General features: G+C 36.5%; 1 protein-coding gene across 3 annotated transcripts in view; it reads right to left on the bottom strand.

Moving 5' to 3' along the window:
- Positions 1-1535: 1535 nt before the first annotated feature.
- The window catches only part of LOC107226279 (A disintegrin and metalloproteinase with thrombospondin motifs 9), a 178227-nt gene continuing 159349 nt past the window's right edge, over positions 1536-20413 (bottom strand). For 2 of the 3 annotated variants that reach the window (XM_046733914.1, XM_046733916.1), the window contains 23 exons: positions 19963-20180; positions 19592-19744; positions 18835-18984; positions 17283-17424; positions 15522-15703; positions 14126-14287; positions 13952-14040; positions 13461-13808; positions 12912-13078; positions 12066-12316; positions 10854-11226; positions 10011-10172; positions 9795-9935; positions 9428-9547; positions 9119-9289; positions 8825-9040; positions 7315-7497; positions 4466-4654; positions 3716-4041; positions 3253-3389; positions 2572-2765; positions 2344-2446; positions 1536-1742 (listed from right to left, as the gene is read on the bottom strand). In XM_046733914.1, the coding sequence (XP_046589870.1) occupies positions 2357-2446; positions 2572-2765; positions 3253-3389; positions 3716-4041; positions 4466-4654; positions 7315-7497; positions 8825-9040; positions 9119-9289; positions 9428-9547; positions 9795-9935; positions 10011-10172; positions 10854-11226; positions 12066-12316; positions 12912-13078; positions 13461-13808; positions 13952-14040; positions 14126-14287; positions 15522-15703; positions 17283-17424; positions 18835-18984; positions 19592-19744; positions 19963-20180 (4164 nt within the window). In that variant the 3' untranslated portion in view covers positions 1536-1742; positions 2344-2356. The remainder of the gene's footprint in view (positions 1743-2343; positions 2447-2571; positions 2766-3252; positions 3390-3715; positions 4042-4465; positions 4655-7314; positions 7498-8824; positions 9041-9118; positions 9290-9427; positions 9548-9794; positions 9936-10010; positions 10173-10853; positions 11227-12065; positions 12317-12911; positions 13079-13460; positions 13809-13951; positions 14041-14125; positions 14288-15521; positions 15704-17282; positions 17425-18834; positions 18985-19591; positions 19745-19962; positions 20181-20413) is intronic. The other variant, XM_046733915.1, reaches the window with a different exon arrangement.

Raw genomic sequence — 20413 nt, 5'->3', positions numbered from 1 at the left:
CACAAAAATGACATAGTGTACTATTTGATATACAGTCTCGGATCTTATGCCATTTTGTGAATTCAATAAAAATAGTACATTACACGAAAGAAATATAATTCTACTGTATATAGCGGAATATGTTTTTTAACGCTCTCTTTCAGCACGTATCAATATTTTACGATTATTACTATGGAGTTCATCGAACAATCTAATTTGCTTTTTCAAATTCGTTGACAGCGTGTTTTTCTCCTTGAAGATACTAATAGCAATATATTTCTATACGTGTAAATTGGCTCGCATTATTTTCTATTGTCTAATTTACTTATGTACAATTTTGGATCTGCTAGAGAAATTTATGTTCTAAACAAGATTACGCGCTGGTTTTGCAATAATTTCGCATAGTTTTTATCAATTCACCTAAAAAATGCTTCTATGTATCGTAGTACGTATATTTACCGAGTTAAAAATCATTATTTATACCAAAGGAATTAACCACCTATGAAGAAATGTTCTGGTAAAATTATTGTTCAACAGATAATTCCAAAGCTCTTCATTACATTTTGTTTTAAAATGTCTAATGTTCAATTAGCTGAAATACGTTGAAAATTTCACTCAAATTTTTTCTTCTCTAAAATCCCGAAATTCATCATTCTCTTGTGAGTTTATTAGTGCGCAGAATTTCGGGTAATATATTTCAATCCTGAAGATTACGAGCAAATCTCAACTTTGTGCAGGAAATAGTGATAGTTTATAGAAATGCGAGTTCACTTCTCAAGTTCTAACTGTTTCATCGCTTCGCAGTTAATTTAAAGTCAGGAATGTGAAGAATTTTTCGTCCGACTTTTACGTTTGGTGCCATAATTACGGGCTCAGATCTTTAACTGGTTAAAACTTATTTTTCCTTTCTTTTAGATGAGATTTGAAACATTTTTTACCAATTACCAGTAGCGAGTTGGGCTTTGACTAATTTCAACGAAATGTAATTGTAATTGGTTATACAATTCTCGTACTCGATCTTCAGGCATTGATAATATTAATGAGGAAAAATTTGCGAATAAAATTTTAAATTCCTAAAATTTGGTATTGATTTTCTCTAGCACCAATTAGCCTTCATGTTCCAAGCAACAGTCTATGTCTAATACAGGTGGGCTTAGTACGGAACATGACTTAGAATAATAATTAGTCGTAATATCTTAGCTTACGTGTTCCTCGATAATAGTAGTATTGGGCCCTATAATTACCTTGGTTAACTTACTCCGTCTTGTTCTGGGACCAATATTACAAGAATTCAAACTGTTCGTCGGACAGATGCCCTCGTTCTAGAAGCTTAAAATGTTAAAAATATCAGTCTTGAAACAGCAAACCCTTGCCAAGCGTTTACCAATAACTCCAACCTGTTGCTTAAAAACTTCGCACAAAAAAAAAAAATAGAGCCGTACAGTAGCCGTTCTCGCTGAACATCCTGGTTTCAATTAATCGTTTACAATCATACGTAGCGTATATAATTATGAATAACATTAACAATTCTGTCAAGTTAAAAAAGAGACTTGCTGTTTCGCCATTGACATTTTTTTTTTCCCCCAATTTCCAATACGGAAATAGAGGTGCTGCACACTCAGTTGAATAGCTATGTTTTTTTAATGGTCCCAGCGCAGAGCCAGAGGTTTAAAGGCACTCGGTGTGGCAATGATGAAAGGCAGCAACATTGCCAATTCTATTGGCATATCCTGGCACTCATGCCATCTGCAGTCTTCGGAAAGCTGTTGACAAGATGAAATCAAAAATTTATCACGAAAATTCAATTTCATCGAAAGACTAGGAGTGTGTATGTCAGTAGTTTTTCAATTCATCAAGTTCTATCAGTACATAGTTCATGAGAGTCTGAATACGCAGAGATTAAACTGTGAAACTGATAAAGAAGATCAAGCATCGAACTGCGCATGCGCGAGCGTTATTGGATTCTTACGCAGGTTAGCCACCTCAAGTTTCAGCTGTCAAACGCGGCTTACGGATGTTTGGTAGGTGATGCCAATTTTCTTCGGTTAGACTGGTCTTTCGGTTAAGCGGATCTCAAACAGTCGGTATATTAATTCGGGAATGCTTGAAAAACTTTGATAGTCAATTGACTGATGACCCACGACTACTACGAGTCATCATAGCGACATAACTTTAATTCGCCACTTGACGCGGAAGAGTTTGACATTGCATGTCCCGTTTCGAGTAAGTTGGCTGCCCTGATTCTCAGACGAAAATATTACCATGTTACGAGCTCATTAACCAGTAGAGTTTAATTATTTCGCATATGCGCATTCAGTTACTCTATCTGCTAAGTTTCGTAGTGTTATGTCGGCACATAATTACCTTGACGCTTTGACTAAGGAGGTAAAACATCCAGCTTCAGGCCGGTCTGTAATTTACAGAACCCACAGTATCCTCCGCATTTTCCCACAACCTTCTGTTGGTTCTGTAACGAAGAAAGTGTGATCATAGAATGGTAATAAGACCATTCCGTACTTGCAAGTTGTATCATTTTAGTCGCATTTATTGCACACTATTTGTAGTGTTTATGACATTATGTTATTTACTCACTATTTTATTGATGATTCGCGACGTCATGGATCCTTGGCTAACCCAGGATAGAGTAGGTGACAAACCCAGCTGAGTACCGACTAAATTTATGCTAAATTGGCCTTGTGGACACTGTGCTGAACTGTAGCAATCACCGGCTTTGCCAAACTCGACCCGTTTCGATCCCTTTGTCCAGGAAAATGTGAAGTCGTCAACTGTAAGTATGAATGATTATTGTCAAATGAGAAGCATGTGTGTCACTCGACGCTTTAAAACACTTTTTCCTCAAACAGTAATAATACGGTGGTATTGATTTATCGCATCCACTGCTGCTTGACACCTAACTTTTGTAATCTGCTGGTATTGATGGAAAAAGAAGAACATTTTTATGGTTTCGCGATTTGGTTTACCTCTGATTCATTTGTGGTCTTTACCATACATTTCCGTAAAAAATACTACTTATGTCAAAAATCTTATTTCGACAACTTGTGACGGGTGAAGATTTCTTACCGCATTATGAAACGATCTAATATTTTTTAAGTTTTTGCCAAAATTAATAAGCTCATTCGTACAATAATGAATATTTTTCAAATAAGTACAGGAGTTTGACAGAAAAAACCCTAGTTATAATTATTTCCACATCAATAACTTTTTTTTCCCTTAATAATCTATAATTATTATCCTTTGTATCTTTTCTCTTACCATCAACGATAAGTGTTCGGGGGTCGAGTCGTATTCTTCTGAACATTGTTCGGCCTGAGGTTGAGCCGGTGTAATTTGCACACTTACAGTTGTCATTTCGCTGACCATTGAATGGGCATGTTCTTGGGTCCAACAATCTGTGATAAAAAATGTAAGACCAAATCAAACTTTGTATTGAAATTGCTGGTTAGCGAACGAAAAAAAAAAACGTATTTTTGAAAGTCGTGCCTATAATTTGCTTAAAATTCTAACAGCCGAAATATTGGACTGTGCCTTCAGGATGACAAATTTGCACAATCTGTTCTCTGTAAGGCATCAATTTCCAAGTATTCTCTGAGATATTTTTAAACAGAGCAGACTTTGCCTCAACACTAAGAAATGCACGAATCGAATCAGTTTATGTGCGATGCCACTGTGGAATTACAGAGTGTGTGATCGTTGTTGTAACTGATAAATGACGCACCTTTTGTCGTATATTTCAGCGAAATTTTCATGGTCACCCGATGCAAGGGTCAGGTATTCCAAGGGCTGATCTCCGGTCATATTGTGACAATATATTGACATGTTCTTTCCACCAATTATCAGTAAATACTCGCCATCTTGAGTTGTTTTGAATTTCTTTTTAGCTTCCAAACATGAAAGTAGACCGCATCGGCGTATGTTACACTTGCGTCTACGCAGTGGCTTCAGTGTACGGGGACAAAAGCGATTCTTCACCCTTGTACCATCTTTTCGTTTACAAAATAACCTTCTTACTTGTTTTCCTTTACGTCCACAAGTAGCGGAGCACTGGTGAAAAACAGATCGTTCACATATAAATCTCAACGTACCGAATGGAGACGGTGAAACTTAGCAGGTAGAGTAAGTGACTGCGCATGCGCAAAATAATTGAACTCTATCGGCCGACGAGCTCGTACCCGGTCACATTTTCATCGGCAATGCAGGGCAGCCGATTTATTCGTAAGTTTGCGCAAAAAAAATTTCCATTGTCTTCATAAACTATAGACAGCTGCATTTAAGAAATTCAAACTTGAGGTGGCCAGCCTGCACGGAAAGACGACAAAGCTCGCGCATGCGCAGTTGGGCGCTCAATCTGCTAAGGGTCCCAATAAATTCTTATCAATATACATGCGCTATAATTATCCCAGATATTACTGGAATTGAATTTACCACGTTTTGCCAATAAAAATAAGGGTTAGTACGTTTACGGTACCTTTCTCCATGGTTCAGCCACCCAGTAATATTCATCATCGCATTCGCGGAGCTTGCACGTTTGTTCAGTTGCGGGCCTTTCACTCATTCGACAGCCATTGACGGGTGTCGGATCCATCCATTCATATTTATTGACTCGATGACAAGTGACTGTTCGCATTTGCATTCCATTTCCACACTCTGCCGAACACTGTATATAAAATGTATTCAGTATTGAAACGTGTTGAATTGTGTAATCAGGAAAGAAAAAAAAAATAACACAGAACCACCACATTGATTCGTCGACACATTGTGATTTGTTTTCGAGATTAGAGGAAGGTGTAAGATTTGCAAATAGAGATCTGTAAGATATGGTCTATGAAAGTATATGAATTATAATATTCACAAACGTTCATTTTCATTTTCGGTATCAGTATTTTTTGTAATGATGCACCGTTAATCAGAGACTATTTCCTTTATTCTCGTACGTTGATATGCATGTAAATGGATAGTACCCAAGTGAATTTCGAATTTAGTCTGTCATTGAGATTTGGAGGCAAAATAATGAGAAACTCGAGTCCACGAAAGAGATTTTCAATAGATACTGCACAATTGCTGCTACTTATATTAACAATAAGTCTACTCTCAGCAATAAAAACTTCGTAAAATAGAAAATGTAAGTTTCGATTTTTAAACATGTTACTTTCAAATGAAAATTCGACGATTGAGATCTGACAGATTTCTTTTGAACAAACGAATTTGGGTACCACCCTTACGCTTGTAAACATAAATCATGCTCATGCAATAATATAGTAAAAACGGTAGACTTTTCGTATACGGGTAATAATATTCATTTTAATTGTAGTAGATACAATCACAGATCTGTTTTAATTTGGAAAAGCGGCGGAAAAAAAAAAATACTTTTATCGCAACACATACACGTGAACAGACGATATTTTTCGAGCTTCATAAACAAGTTTGCAGTAGTAGTAAGGCGATAAAATATTGAATGAATAGTGTGATTGAGAACTCATTCAATAGTATCGAAAGACGAGTTCAACTAGACTTAGGAGGAAATAAAAAGTACGTATATGAGTAAGTTAGCAAATAGAAAAAGTTTGTGAAATAATTGGTTGTTAAATAAGCACGTCAAGTTTGAGCTCCCAAAAAAGAAGGACAAAAAAACAAAAATTAAAACGAGACAGGAATATTGTGAAGTAAGCGTAACATAAATATTAACTGTAAAATGTGCAAATTAAAGCAACGTGAATAAACATTGCCAAGCGATGCAACATCATATAATCGTGCGCTATTGTGAAAATAAGAAAATTAAAAATACTGTGAATACCCTAATACATGCCCGAAAATTTTCATGTGCCAATTTCCCGCCAAAGTAGATATACAGCATTCAAAAAGCAAAAATATTAAACACACGTTACAGTAGGGCTAGGACTCTAATCTTCTACGCGTATCAATCGAGATACTGCAATCACACAAGAATATCGTCTATGATCAGAGTTAGTTGTTTGATTGAAGATAACTAAGGTTATCATTAAATGGAACAGCTTAAGAGCACAATTGTATAGTTAAAATTTGCTTGATTGCGAGCATGACGTTCATTAGTCATTTGTAACCCATCGTTACACTTTAAAGTTGGATATACCGGGACAATCTCTTGAAACTTGAAAATCAACTGCGCACGCACCAAATAATTTGATCTCATTGGTCGGCGAAATCTTCCTGCAGCGATATTCTTGTCTGCGATGCAGGCGGGCCAACGTACGCAAAATGTGTACGTTTGAATTTTCAAAGAGCATGATCGTTAAATTTCGACCGTTCTTTGAAGAATCAACTTTTCGACCCAATAACAAATGCTTCCCAACCTTTTCCGAGTCACTACCTCAATGATTTGAGATTCTAACTTCGAAAATTCGTGTCAACTACATCGCCACCAGAGACAGTTTGACAGCTGAAAACTCGGGATGGCCAGCCTGCACAAAGAGCCGATGAAACTCGCGCATGCGCGGTTGATTTTCAAGTTTCAAGAGATCGTCCCGGTACATGTACCATATCGCACCATCGTAAAAATTTAGAGCTCAAAAGTGTGTAATCTAATTTTCTGATCAACATTCTTTCGTGGTAAACACACTAGTTAGAAGCTTATCAAGTAATACTTAACTTTTTATTGCAAATTTGATAATGTCATCCACAAATAATTTTTGAGCCGTAATTGTGAGAAAAAATATTCGAGTCTCTGGTAAAAACATTTAGAAATGTCTAAATTTCAAAAAAAAAGTTCTTCAAAAAGTTATAAGAATTTTTCGTAACTTTCACAAGTCAAGTGTATACTCTGAATTTATCTAAAAATGGACCTCAGAAATTGCAATAAATATGTTAAAAATTTTGTAAATTAACCGATACTTTGAGAAACAACGAAATAAGAACATTTGTCAAGAATATTTTTCCCGTATCTGGATATGGAGACTTTACAAAAGAATTCTAATAGAAACTATTAATTTTACTCCAATATGATCAATGATCCGTAGTTTACTATATTCACCCTTCAATGACAATATTACCGGTTCATCTGTATACGTTCTTAAAAATGAACGCATTCCATTCTCTTTCACAATATTTGAATCTTGAAAACAAAAAAAATAAGAAAACGCATAGAACGAACTTTGATCATCGACAGGTAAATCATTATTTACATATCCCCAGTTCCATTTTTTGCATGTTTTTTTTTTCTTTTCCGTTCAAATGATCTATCCAAATAACGGCATAACGAGTCATGATAATTTGATTGCGAAAAATGCAACCCTAATCTTGCTATCGGTCAATGAGAGTGGTGTGGTTGTGTGGCATGGGTACCTCAGTCCAGGGTCCCTCCTGCCAAGTCAAGGCACATGGTCTTTGCTGACATGGCCTCTGTGACTTGGGTCGCCGTTTTAGCCCTGCGCACTTTTGGTCTTCAACCGTAACCTCGGCTGTGCCAGTCTTTGCTACGCAGTCCACCCTGCGAGTTTTAGTACCATATCCGCACGATTTTGAACACTGGAAAAATTTGCCAGTCGTGCAAAAATTTTGATTTCAAGCAAAGTGAGACGTTGCATTTTAATTGGTGTGGCATATGTGAGCTCGTTAATAACTCACCGAATTGTAATCATTATAATTGTACTATAGTGTAAGCTCATAAGTATTATGCTAGTTCTGTTTCTACTTCAAGGTTTACAATCAGAGTTTTATCCACGTGTTAAATTTCAGTGGATCTGAAATCTCAATGTATTGGTTGACGTCTCAAAAAATTGACACTTTGGTACTTAGGTTCAATGCGTCAACATTTATATTGCAAATACTCTAGATCGTCCGCCTTGAAGTTGACAAAGAACTTAACGTGGTATATGAATTTATTAGTATTGTGATCAGTGATTCAAAGATGAAAAAAAAATATCATTTACTGAATCTACTAAGGTGAATATTCATTGGTCGAATTTAGAGGCTGAGTACCAAGGGCTCAAATTTAAAGTAGCGATTACAAAGTTTTGTGCAATATTTTATATTCAAGCACGTGAGAATAAACTTTTGAATGCTAAAATAAGATTAAGTCAATAAGTGCACTGAGAATTTTGAAATTGTATTCGTGTCAAGCAAAATCGACACGTCAGTTAAATGCGAGTTTGGTCATTGCACTCTGCTGGTTCGATTTGATTGGCGGAGGAATTTTCTAAAACAAAAAGTCTTAGAAAACCGTTGTGTTTGTAGATGCTTCATAGAAACATGAAATCGTCTACAATATCTACAACGAAATAAAAAATCGACGGTTCCAAAGAAATTGAAATATAACGCCGTGATTTTTCATAAGTGAGTATAATGTACTTTTTACTGCATCAGTGAATTTGTGCAAAAAATTTCTACAAAAATAGAAATAAAATTTCGTAAACTGTTGTAAAGTTGTACGAATTTGCAAGACAATCTACAATTCAATAGAATAACGGTTATAGTTTAGCGTAGATTTTCGTAGAAAAGTAACAAAAAAATAAAAAAAATGAAAATTTCCACCAAGGATATGATTATGTTTATGAACCACGTGATAGTCTCTGAACCGGAAACTCGAGTGATGTTGTAACACCGTTGCTCAGACACTATTTGTCTTTATATTGTGATGAAGTGTAAAAAAATTTCCGGGCGGATGAATATCATAACAGTTTGTTCGCGCACGTTAATTGAAATACGATAGCAAACGACTTGGCATAAGACGTACAATAAAAATTGACACGTTACTGATATCATTGGACAACAATCTTCACGGATGAAATTGCGACTCAACAACGAATTACATGTACGCTAACCACATAAATAAAACTGATTAGCTTTAACTTACGGGGGTGAACTTCGAAACTCTCCACCTTACTGATCCCGGAATATTCGAGGAATGCAATCCTTGTGTCTTTGCGCCTGTACATGCTTCCTTAAAGCACCTCCGAACATGATAAGGTTTTTCACTTTCGGAACATTCTTTATCGGGTAGAATCTCGCCGCGATCACTTTGACAGCGTACTTGACGATGTTGGAATCCCGGACCACACGTAGAAGCGCACTGAAAGAATTCCCTCGTTTTTTTAACGTCAAAATTACACCCCCTAGATTCATGCCACATTGACTTTCCCCATCTCACCTGGCTCCAATCACCAGTATTCCATCGCGGGCAGGCGTGTTGATTGCATAGAATGACCGTTGGTGGTTTTTGTTTCTGATCGCAATAGTCGTCGTTGGAAACTTCGCCCGATATAGCCGAGCTACACCTGACCATCCTACTTTGAGAGCCACCGTTACACGGCTTTGAGCACTGTAAAATATAGGATCTCGTGATCTCTTCTACGTTCTGACGACAACGTCAAACCGCATGAAAATTGATATCGAAAAATGGAAATCCGTGAGTGATAACTGTATAAAAATCCATCGAAAGACTGGTGTCTTTACTTACATTGCCAAAGCTTCCAGTCCGCCAGGTGTATCCAGGGTGAAACTGGTCAATTTCATTCTCGTGTTGCTTGTTGAAATCATCAGAGTCAGCAGCGTACGTTATTGGGGTAGTCGATATCACCTGTGAGAAATCGTTAAAATTTCGCTGAAAAATCTCTGCGTTTTCAAGTACCGGACAAAGTTGGAAATATTGTTGTGAAAAATGTTGTGTGAATCATTTGCTCAAGGATGAATTGGTCGGACCCTCTGGATCAAAGAGGACTAATTCCGAATAGGAGAAACCGTTAGAAAAACTCCAGTAATGTTTTTTTTTTAAGGCCAATGATAGTCGAAACGAATGAAATGATCCGTAATGGATGCGTGATTACCTGGATAGGACAAGGCTGATGCTTGCATAATCTCGTCCTCGGTGGTGCGTGCAAAGTATCGCATTCTGAACTTGGAGTGCCGTTGACATTTCTGCAAGTAATTTCTCGTCGCAACACTCCCTCCCCACAGCTCACGGAACACTAAGACAAAAAATCTGATCAGTCTACGAATTGTTTCAATTCATATCTAACGAGCTAATGAAGCTTTGAGCTTACCGGACTCCATTCGCTGGAATGCCATTTGAAACATGGTCCCATATCGCATATTCTTGAGGATACGGGCCTCGGATCGGTGCAATATGTGGTTGATATAACACGATTTTCTATCTGACACCAGTAAGGTTGTTCTTGTGTACCATTGCCACATGTGACTGAGCACTGAAAAATTTACGGATGATGGATTTTAGCAAACTTGATCGAAATGAAATTGAGTTTCAATGTGGGGTTATAATTTTTTATGATGGCCGATTTACGATTGTGACGGAACATCTTGTCGACTCAATTTTTTTCAAATACAAAGCTACTTACGTTCTTAAGTAGAATTAAGCAAAATTTTAGATCGCTGTCACACTACGGCTTTCAAAAATCATTCAAATCATGAAAATTCATTTCGTTCATTGAACTTTTTATTTTTATTTCGTTCTACAAAATGGCGACCTTTCGAAGATTAGGTTTCATTTTTGTTACAATTTACGAGTTTCATCAAGCAAAGGAGATTGATTATACAAAAATACTGTCTCAAAACTTGAAGTAAATCGGTAGAGCCGTTTTTGAGTCATCGCGGGCACCGCAAAACATGTCAACGAGCGAAATGCTGGACGTTATAGTCAATGAAAACGCTTTCTATTGATTAATACCGATGAAAAAAAACGTAAATAAAATTCTATCTACATAAATTTGAACAAAAAAAAACCACAACTGAATTGATTAATCAATTGTTGAGACATAAATTTCTAAAATTCGCCAACTTTTTCAGCCGCCTACTTGTAAAAGAAAAGAGGTATATTTTTTAAATTTAATACATCCTACTATCCACATGAATATTCTTATTTTACATACCGGCGTCCAGTCTAACGCAAGAGTCCATTTTGGACATGCACCCTGTTCACAGATTTGCTGTAACACCTTATTCTCAGAGTCACATTTGCTTTCGGGTACCGGATAATTGTTCGAGTCGACACAAGTAGCTGTGCGGAATTGTATTCCACCTCCACACGTCTTGCTGCAGTGTCCCCACTGTCCATATAGCCAATGAGCCTCGTCGCATGGTCCTATGCAAACCTCTCGGCTGGCTGGCCTCGCAAGATGAACGCAAGCGTGTTCAGATATCGGCCTTGTGCCGGCAGAAAATTGATACATGCACTGAGAAATAACGGTCCGTGTGCCTGGGCCGCAATGACTGGAGCACTCGGATTCGCTGATGACGATCCACCTGAAATCCAGATCGCATAATGCGAGGCTGTTACACGAATTGGAGTGAAACAAGTTTCGGAAGGAACTTTGCTGGATCGCAAAATGTCTGGAGCGTAGAAAATTTGTCGCGACTTCAGTCCAACACAGTGTAAACACAGTGTTTAATGATGGCAGAAATCGGTGATTATCGAGGCGAAAATTACTTGCAGAAGCTATACCCAAAAATTTGCAAATTTAATTGAAATATCCGTTTCTAACGGTTTCAGGGAATAATTTTTCAGAAAGTTTAGATACGTTTTAGAAATATTTTTATTCCTACGAGGAAAAAATCAACTACGAAAATTTTGTAGAAAAAAACCTCGATATTTTTAAAACATTTCTGAACTCTGTTCATGATTCTAGTTTTATTGAAAATATTATTTTGCACATTATTCAAGATTTTTCTGGAAAACTAATTTCAAACGTTTGTCAAACTTTTTTTCATTCCCAGAAAGATCAAACCTCAAAATTTTTAAGATTTGTGATACAGAATGAAGTATGAAAAATATATAAGGTTTCCTTCGGAATTGATTCAATTTTCACCTCTTCATCCATTCATTCGATTTTCACCCAGAACTTGACCAATCATATTCAAGCACTTAGTAACTCGGAGTTTTTCAGATTTTCAATAGAAAATGGATTTTCGAAAGAATGTTCGAAGTTTTTCCAAAAATTGTGTAAAATTTTCTAAAATCCCTCAGACATTATCAGAATAACTGTATTATTCATCTCTGGAAACAATGTTGCAGATTTTTTTCGAACGTAGTTCGAAAAATATGGTTTTGGATTTCGAATGAATTTTTTCACCATTCAACTGACCTGACGGTACAATGCATGTTGCATGGCTGATTTTCTTCGGACGGCTTGCTCTCCGCTCTGCAATAGTCATCCGGAAGAACATCCTTGTTTTCGGTACTGCGACATTCCGGTGTGCGACGCATCGTGCCTTGGCAGACGCGATTACAAGACGTCCAATCGCTCAGCACCCAAGTGTAGCTGGTGAGAATATTCTTCGGAACCGTATATTCGTACGATATTTGTGGTGGGTACAAACTTCCAACCGACAAAATCTACGTAAGTCACAAAATCACAGCGATGACTAATTGTGGTTTTGTTTTTTTCTATTAAAATGGAGACTTCCTTAAAACCTATTTACTCTGGGCTTGTCGGGAAAAAAATTCCGATAAAACGGGAAAAAAAATTAAGTCACTTTTACTTTGCGATGAACTTCAATACTGTCAGAAGCATGGGGTAAAAAACTTTTTTCAGTTGATAGATGAATTAATTCTCCCTTTCTTCACAGCTGTTTTTTACCCACTTAACGCAAAAAAAAAATAAAAAATAAAAAAATACCTTCCTAAACATTTAGCTGCTTACTTTGAGGTTTATTTCTGGTATTCAGACACCTGGATTAAGTAAATATTTAACAATTCAATAATTACAAATTAATCAAGACTGAAAAATCGAGTCAAGCGACCATTTTCAGTCAAGTCAGACTGAACGAATTTGTATACGTTGGCCAACGGAGGGTTAAGCCTCACGAGTATAGAAAACTACCTAACAACTGTCAAATAATTAGAGTATAATAGAGTGAATGAGAAAAGAGATTTGTTTTAATTCGCGATTCCTGTATTCTTTTGAAATTCTTTCAAGAAATATACTCACCTCTAAAATTAGGTCGAATGCAATAGGCCGGGAGCTGTTCAAACGTTCAATCACGGATTCGGGTCCGCTGTATTCGATAGTAATCCCAGGTTGTATGATTACTTTACGATGGGCCACCATGTATTTTCCGTTCAAAATATTCTCTCCGGTTTCACCATTTTTTAGTGCTAAATACGGAGTGAACACGAATAGAAAGAAATAATTAATCATTAGTATGTTAATTTCTGTGAAATTCACAAGAGCTCAAGAAAAATAATTTTACTCTCATTTTCACGGCCGATGAATCTGTTTTATTCTTGTCTCGAAAACCGTCGATTATCGTAACTTTTCGTGAATATTCCTACTCGTTTACGAAAATTCACGGAGTTTCATTCAATTTTTCTGGTACAGTTAATTTTTTATACCGTGTAAAAAATTGTGGATGATATCAATTCACTGTAGTTTTTTCTATCGTTTTCAATGAGAAAACCAAAAAAATGGTGGATTTTTTTCGATTTCTTGTGGAATATCGTGGAAAATTTTTTACACCAAAAGAAAACACCGAATTACCAAGGTAATTGCTGTCGTTGTTCGATCCTCGCCATCCGTGCTGTCTTATGTCGATGTAACTACTCCCAGCAGGTATTTTGGTCACTCTGGTATATCCGTAACGGCTGATATTGTATGAACCTGTGATCCTTTGGCAGGTTGAATTATCTCCTTTGCAAACCCCGCAAGTATCCAATTCGGCGGATGAATTCAATATGTGATCACAGCCGGCCGCTTTGCAGCGACCGTTCACACAAATGTCGAAAGTATCAAGACCGCAGGGCGTTCCATCAATCACTTTGTCACGTAACATGTAATACTGATTACTTTCTACCTCGCAGTACAATTTGCAACGATCGTTGGGTAAGACTGAAAGAAAAATGGAGCAATTACATGCAAATATCTTCAAAGATGCAACCTTTTTACGATATTACGTTATTCTCTGTTTGCCGGATCGAATGATCGTCATGTTGTACCGAGAAGTAAAGATTTTTATAAATAAATAAACTCACTTCTATTGTATTTTGCATGCCATTTGACATTTCTTGCTAGGTTGCGAATATTCATGTTGTTGTTGTTGAATTTCGAACACTGTTCTTCTCTGTAAGAAAATTTTTCCATGTGATTTTTCACGACAACTTGGATGTCAGCTTCCATAAACACCAATGATGAAAAATTCTACGTACCTGAAATCTTTACTGTCGGATGGACAATCTTTCGTTCCGCAACTGCGGTACTTCACCCTGGTGCCAATGCAGTAATTTCCACCGTTTTGTGGAAGCGGATTATTGCATTCGCGATATTTTTTCTTGATACCTCCACCACATGTTCGTGAACATTCTCCGTAACTGAAATAATATTACATATATACACAATGTTATTGCTCAAGTAAAATGAAAGATTGGTTTCAAACGATATTGACATGTAAGTAATGGATATAATGAAATCGGTTAGAATGACCCAATAAACAACAATTCGACGGCAATACGTCAAAATTTCAATGCATATAAACATACAGTCCAATACCATAACGTTTTAAACAATCGTTCTATTTTTTCGTAAAAAAACTTATTTCAATTGTGAAAGTGTGAAATGTTAGAGATTCTGTACTTTGAGACTTTGCCGTTTAAAACAGTACTATAAATTTTCTCACAATGCGCAAAGTAATAAGTAATGATCTGACGGCTTGCGTAAAAATAATGATTGAAATGTCATTTAAAACAAGATACGTAATATTCAATTTGGATGATTCGTTTAAAATTTACAGGAAGTATAAAGAATTATAAGTGATAATTTGAGAACACGTTAAATATATGCTGTGACACCAAACGTGTGCAGTACCTAATTTTGTTGAAAGTAATAATTGATAGTGCAACACGTATACTTCAAATAAGGGAAGAAGTTTAAAAAAAAAAGAACAAATTACAAATTGGATTATGATAAATTGGCCAACATATCTATGAAAATTTACCATCGTCGAGAGACATGTTTATTATGGTAGTCCCAAAAAATTGACTATTTTTTTTTCAAAGTCATACGTTTAATAGATGTAGGAAACGGAAATGAGACGCCTGTTATAATTTGAGTCCTTAACGTTAATATTTAGTGGTTCTTGAACGTAATTTTCCATTTATTTAACAAGCGAAAACAATTTTTGTTATTTCTAAATCTTGTAGCTCACAATCAGTAACGAGGCAATTTGAAATAATATCCGATAAATATTTTTCGGAATTCAATGCTCTACAAAAAAGATCTCTCATAATTTTTTGATAACTCGACCATTTCAAAGTTATTCAAGATTAGAGTTAAAGTCACGTAAACATTCACTTTTTTTCGAGATTGAAAGCGAAAATACTAGACTTATCACAAAATATCGTGGGTTTCTTTCTTTTTTTTTTTTTTTGTAATGCATTTCCATCATGTCATTAAATTGATTTTTAACTTGTGCAAATTTAATTTGTAATTATTACAAGTAATGATATGTAATGTATGGTATTCTACTTTGGAAGCACCTTTTATTAGCAAAAAATAAATTTGCTTCAGTTGAAAATTAATTGTTTATTCTTTTGAAGCAAAACTCACTCTCCCCATGGTCCCCATTGTCCATCGACCGGCTTGAGATGCTTCCGAGACACGCACTCTCCACGGTGGCACCACTTTCCGTAGGCACAAGCGGTCCCATCAGCCCATGGCATGTGCTGTGTATGGCACGATTGTGCTGGATCCCAGACTGGCGCGGTGCACCACAGTCTCCTGCACACTGCCTGGCCAGTAGCCATCCACACACTCAGATTATGTTTCACTTAATCAGACCACGTAGGATACATTTGCAATAATTTATTAGCTACTCAGTGTTTTTATACCGGGAGAATCTCTTGAGACTTGAAAATCAACCGCGCATGCGCCAAATAATTCAATCTCATTGGTCCGCGAAATCTTCCCGCAGCGATATTCTTGTCTGCGATCCAGGCGGGCCAACGTACGCAAAATGTGTACGTTTGAATTTTAAAAGAGAATAAGCATTAAATTTCGACCGTTTTTTGAAGAATCAACTTCCCGGCACAATAAAAAAATGCTTCCGAAACCTTTCCGAGTCAATAGCTCAATTATTTGAGATTCTAACCTCGAAAATTTGTGTCAACTACATCGCCGCCAGAAACAGAGTTTGACAGCTGAAACTCGGGATGGCCAGCTTGCATGAACAGACGATAAAACATGCTAAACGCATGCGCAGTTTATTTTCAAGTTTCAAGAGATTGTCCCGGTATATTCGTAGCACTGACCAGGTAGGCAATTTTTTGTGCAAGTTCACTAGTGATCGTTTATATTTACATGGATCTCTATGATTGATATTTGTTTATCGGTCTATTTCGAAAAGAAGAAGAGAAAATTATATAAAAACAAGTAGTAAAATGAATTCTCCCGATGGTATTCTTGTATAAAATACACCCCATGAAAGTAGAGTTGATGTATGTTCTGGAATAGATGCTGCTTTTTAATATATGGACATGCCTATTCTTTTCCTTGAAATATGATAGATCGATTAACCCTAGTTGGTCACACCTCAGTAGAATTGCATAACGGCTTATGAAATTCACCCCAAACGTGATAATTTGCTTCAAAAATGACTTCTAAAAATTTTAAAAAAATATCTAGGTATTGTTTAAGGATCGCAGAAAAAGTTCTTTCAGTTTTCCTGACCAAAATGAATTGTCCAAGTATTGTAAAACATCGGCAAAGTTAAGAAAGTACCGAAAATGTCAAAAAAAAGATCGTTATTTCGCACGAAGAATGGAGCCACGAGACCCATTTCCACGACTAAGGGACTCTACGAAGAGTTTGAAAAATGTTTGGGGTGAAATACACCCCCAGTGACCTGTTAGGATTAATTATGATTTGTGCAAATGAATACCAAACTTCAAAATCAAAATTTAACTAAGACGTTAATCGCTGTTACTGTTGTACATAAGATTAAGAAAATCTTTCTACCGTAGTATCAACTCTTTAACTCCAAACGCGCATAACACGTATTTTTTTTTTTTCTAGTAAGCCATAAATCCGAAATCCGTAAAAGTACATAATATCTATCATTGTAAACTCACTCTAAAAGCTGCGCTCTAAAAGCTGGTCACTCTTGAATCGTGTAATATATTTGTAATATTACATATTTACGAGTTTTCGTTAGTTATGTTAACGGTTGCATTGCATTATTATTTGGGTCACATTTGTGCTTGTTAATAATTATTTATCCGAGAAAGTTTGTTCAAAACTATTCTGCGGATCAATGTGCAAAATGGACCCGAATATAATATGAAGCAGGATGCGTGACTCGCCATCACTCACCATGAACGGGCATATCTTAGAGCCCACGCCAAAAACTAATTCGCATTGTTTATTCTCGGAATAATCTTCCCCAGGCAATCGTTGAGTGCGTGGAATTGTGGTGGCACTCGGTTCATCCAGTAAGCAATTTCCGTATCCAGAGCTAATTGATGCGGTGAAAAAGGAGAGAATATAAAAAATAAATAAATTGTTCATCGAGATAAATTGTTTTTCAATTAATTTTGATCCATTTTTAAGCTGGAACAAATCAATTTCTTATGGTTCACATATTTGCGAGTCAAGAACCGCATGTAGTCATAATTAAAGCAGTTTTGCTCCCAAATATCAATTTTTCATCATCTATATACGTATTGGAGTCAGAAATTTGCGGGTAATAATTCATTGATAATACAATTTTACATGTTTTCACATTTCGCGCGCCTTAATATCTGTCAGGTAGGTACTTAAACATGTTTTCAAGCTACAATTAATTGAGTTTTTCTGGTAGAGCAACTACCGAATCTTCATTAAATTATATTAATTTTGTAGATAAACATTCGCAGGAGCTTATACTTTGGAATTTGGAAAAAGAATATTTCATTACGAGATATTTTCCAAGGTTACTCAATGTTACAATTCATTGCCACGAAAATATGCAATAGTTTAAGTTATTGCAGATAGCATTACCGAATTTCCGCATCGGTTTTATCATTGATAATTGATTCAATAACAAACTATAATCAAATCTTCTACTGGGAACGAATGTAGAGATGGTGCAAATTTTGAATTTCACGCAACTCAGCTTGTTCTCCATTGTAACGTAAAGTTCCATGATATATCGCAGCTAAATTGCCATCTACGATTTCCACACGGCCCATTACACAGTTTGAAAGACTAGAAGAATCTCTCAGCCGGTTAAGCAACTAACCGAGGCCATTAGTCCAAAGTAACTAACGCGGTCGAGTGAATTTGCAGAAAAACTTGGTTTCAACTCGCCGATGCGAAACTGACGAACATTCGAAAGCGTATTGCAGTCACGTTGATTATATCCTCAGTGCGTCTTTCACGTCACAGTCAGACGATGAAAATGCACAGAGCTAAATCAAGCTTCTTACTTATTTTTATGGAGTGAAATTCAGTTGACCGTTTGGTACGATTGATCCTATCGATTCGATCTCAAAATTGATTTCATAACCGCCGTTTACTAACAAAGATCCCTGCCTTACCGATAGGAACGACGCAGTAGAACCACTATGTAGGGTAAAAAACGTGCCTTCTGGTCCATTGCGTAATATTTTCGATCAAAATGAATTGAAAATATGTCATTGATATCATTGCGTGAACAATTCTTCCTATTTCTTCAAGAACCAAAGTTACAACTGGAGTTCGGTTTCCTCTGAATGGAGTTTCGAAGCTCGCGGATTCAATTCAAGCAAATTGAAAATAAACTATTATTTACTATTGCATCGAATTCTCGTAAATTTCCGTTAATTCGTGATTTAAAAATAGAGCAGAGCAATTCGATTTTGATAATGGCGTGTAATTTGTGGTGTGGTCGTAATATGATACTGACTCTAAGTAGTCGGTGACGAAGTGACGGGAACAGTTTGACCATTCCCATGGGAATGTATTGTCGTCTAGCATCCTCGACATGACGTTGTGGATTCTCGTGTTGCCGCGATATTTCCGGCAGTTCTTATCATCGTCGTGCGGCATGCTTAATCTGAAAGGAAATTGACTTTACTATTTACCGATCGAGTAAACTAAAATGCCACCTACTTTCACTATCATTAGTAGCCTTCACATCACTGACCCAAAAATGCCGCAAATAGCAAAATTTACTTTGCAATGCCGAACAATAATGTCCAAAGACCTTTTTTTTTTTTGCATATAATAATGGCGTCAGAAAATGTATTCCTGCATTTCGTGGCCATACAATTACAGTGATACATCTTTTTGGCATTATTGCTGCGTGCAACAAACATTTTTTTGGGTATTTCGCAAACGACGAGCAGGCTCCAATAATGGTAAATAAATGACATTTTATTTGGTTAGTAAAGACTGGACTACGGCATCGTCTGAAGATGCTGTTAACATCGGATTACAACAAATTGAGACTCTGGCTATCCAATGTTTGTGTGTCATTGAACTGTGGCACAAGAAGTTATGCCACATGATGTTAAAGATTAAAAAGTAGTTTATTTTTTCCTAGACGCCTTAGAACTTCCGAAAAATAATCAGCATAATCCGATCTTGGATGGTTTGTTTCTAGAATTAGTAATCGGTAGTGGTGGCTTGTTCAAATTAATTATATTCAAGTATAATCGTACACGTGGCCAATTTCATGAGCGATGGTAAACGCTGCTGCCAATCCATTGTCCTGCACAATTGCGCAAGATGATCGCGGGTTGCACATTTTTCCCAATTGCGCCAACCCGAGTGTATCGCATCTTTGTTCTTGTGTGTTGTGACACAGGTTTTCCCTTTAGATTACCGAGAAAAAGAAAAGAAGAGCTCAATTTTAATATTATTTTGTGAACATAATTGTGAAACAAGCGGATTCGAAAATAACGTGTGTCATCAAGTTCTCCGTTTCTAGTATCGAGATCAAGGTCAAGGTCAAGGTCATAAAATACTAAATCAATTTTGCAAGAAGAAAAGGTTTTTCTTGTCGTAGTCAGATTGAAATATGAAACGGAACCTTGTGAGAAGAAGTGCAGCATCGTAATGTTCCGGAGATGTTTCATCGGGATTGTTGTTATGCTTTTGCCACAAACAGAATGTGTTCAGCATTTCATTGGCAGGTATTCCTCCATTGTTTACTTGTTTAGTACCGAAGGTTTCGGTGGTGTTCTTTATCTTCACGACAACAATGCTGATCGCATTCCCGATCGAAGGATCCTTGTAGATAAGTGATACCTGCAACACAAACGCACAAAAGAAGCGTACAGTTACATTTAATTTTGCATAATGTGGTTGGATACGATAGCCCAATTAGACATTAGTATTACTATTTTCATTTTTGCTTTCAAGAAAAGTAGGAAATCAAAGTAAAATGTGACATCCTTTTTTTTCAACACATAAGGTGAAATAAAACTTTGCTTCGTGGTATGTGTCGAAATAATCATACCGGGACAATGTCTTGATACTTG

This window comes from Neodiprion lecontei, chromosome 3 (genome assembly GCF_021901455.1).
Source record: "Neodiprion lecontei isolate iyNeoLeco1 chromosome 3, iyNeoLeco1.1, whole genome shotgun sequence".
Classification (NCBI taxonomy): Eukaryota; Metazoa; Arthropoda; class Insecta; order Hymenoptera; family Diprionidae; genus Neodiprion; species Neodiprion lecontei.
The sequence above is the reverse complement of the archived record's forward strand: the minus strand, read 5'-3'. Positions and strand labels throughout refer to the sequence as shown.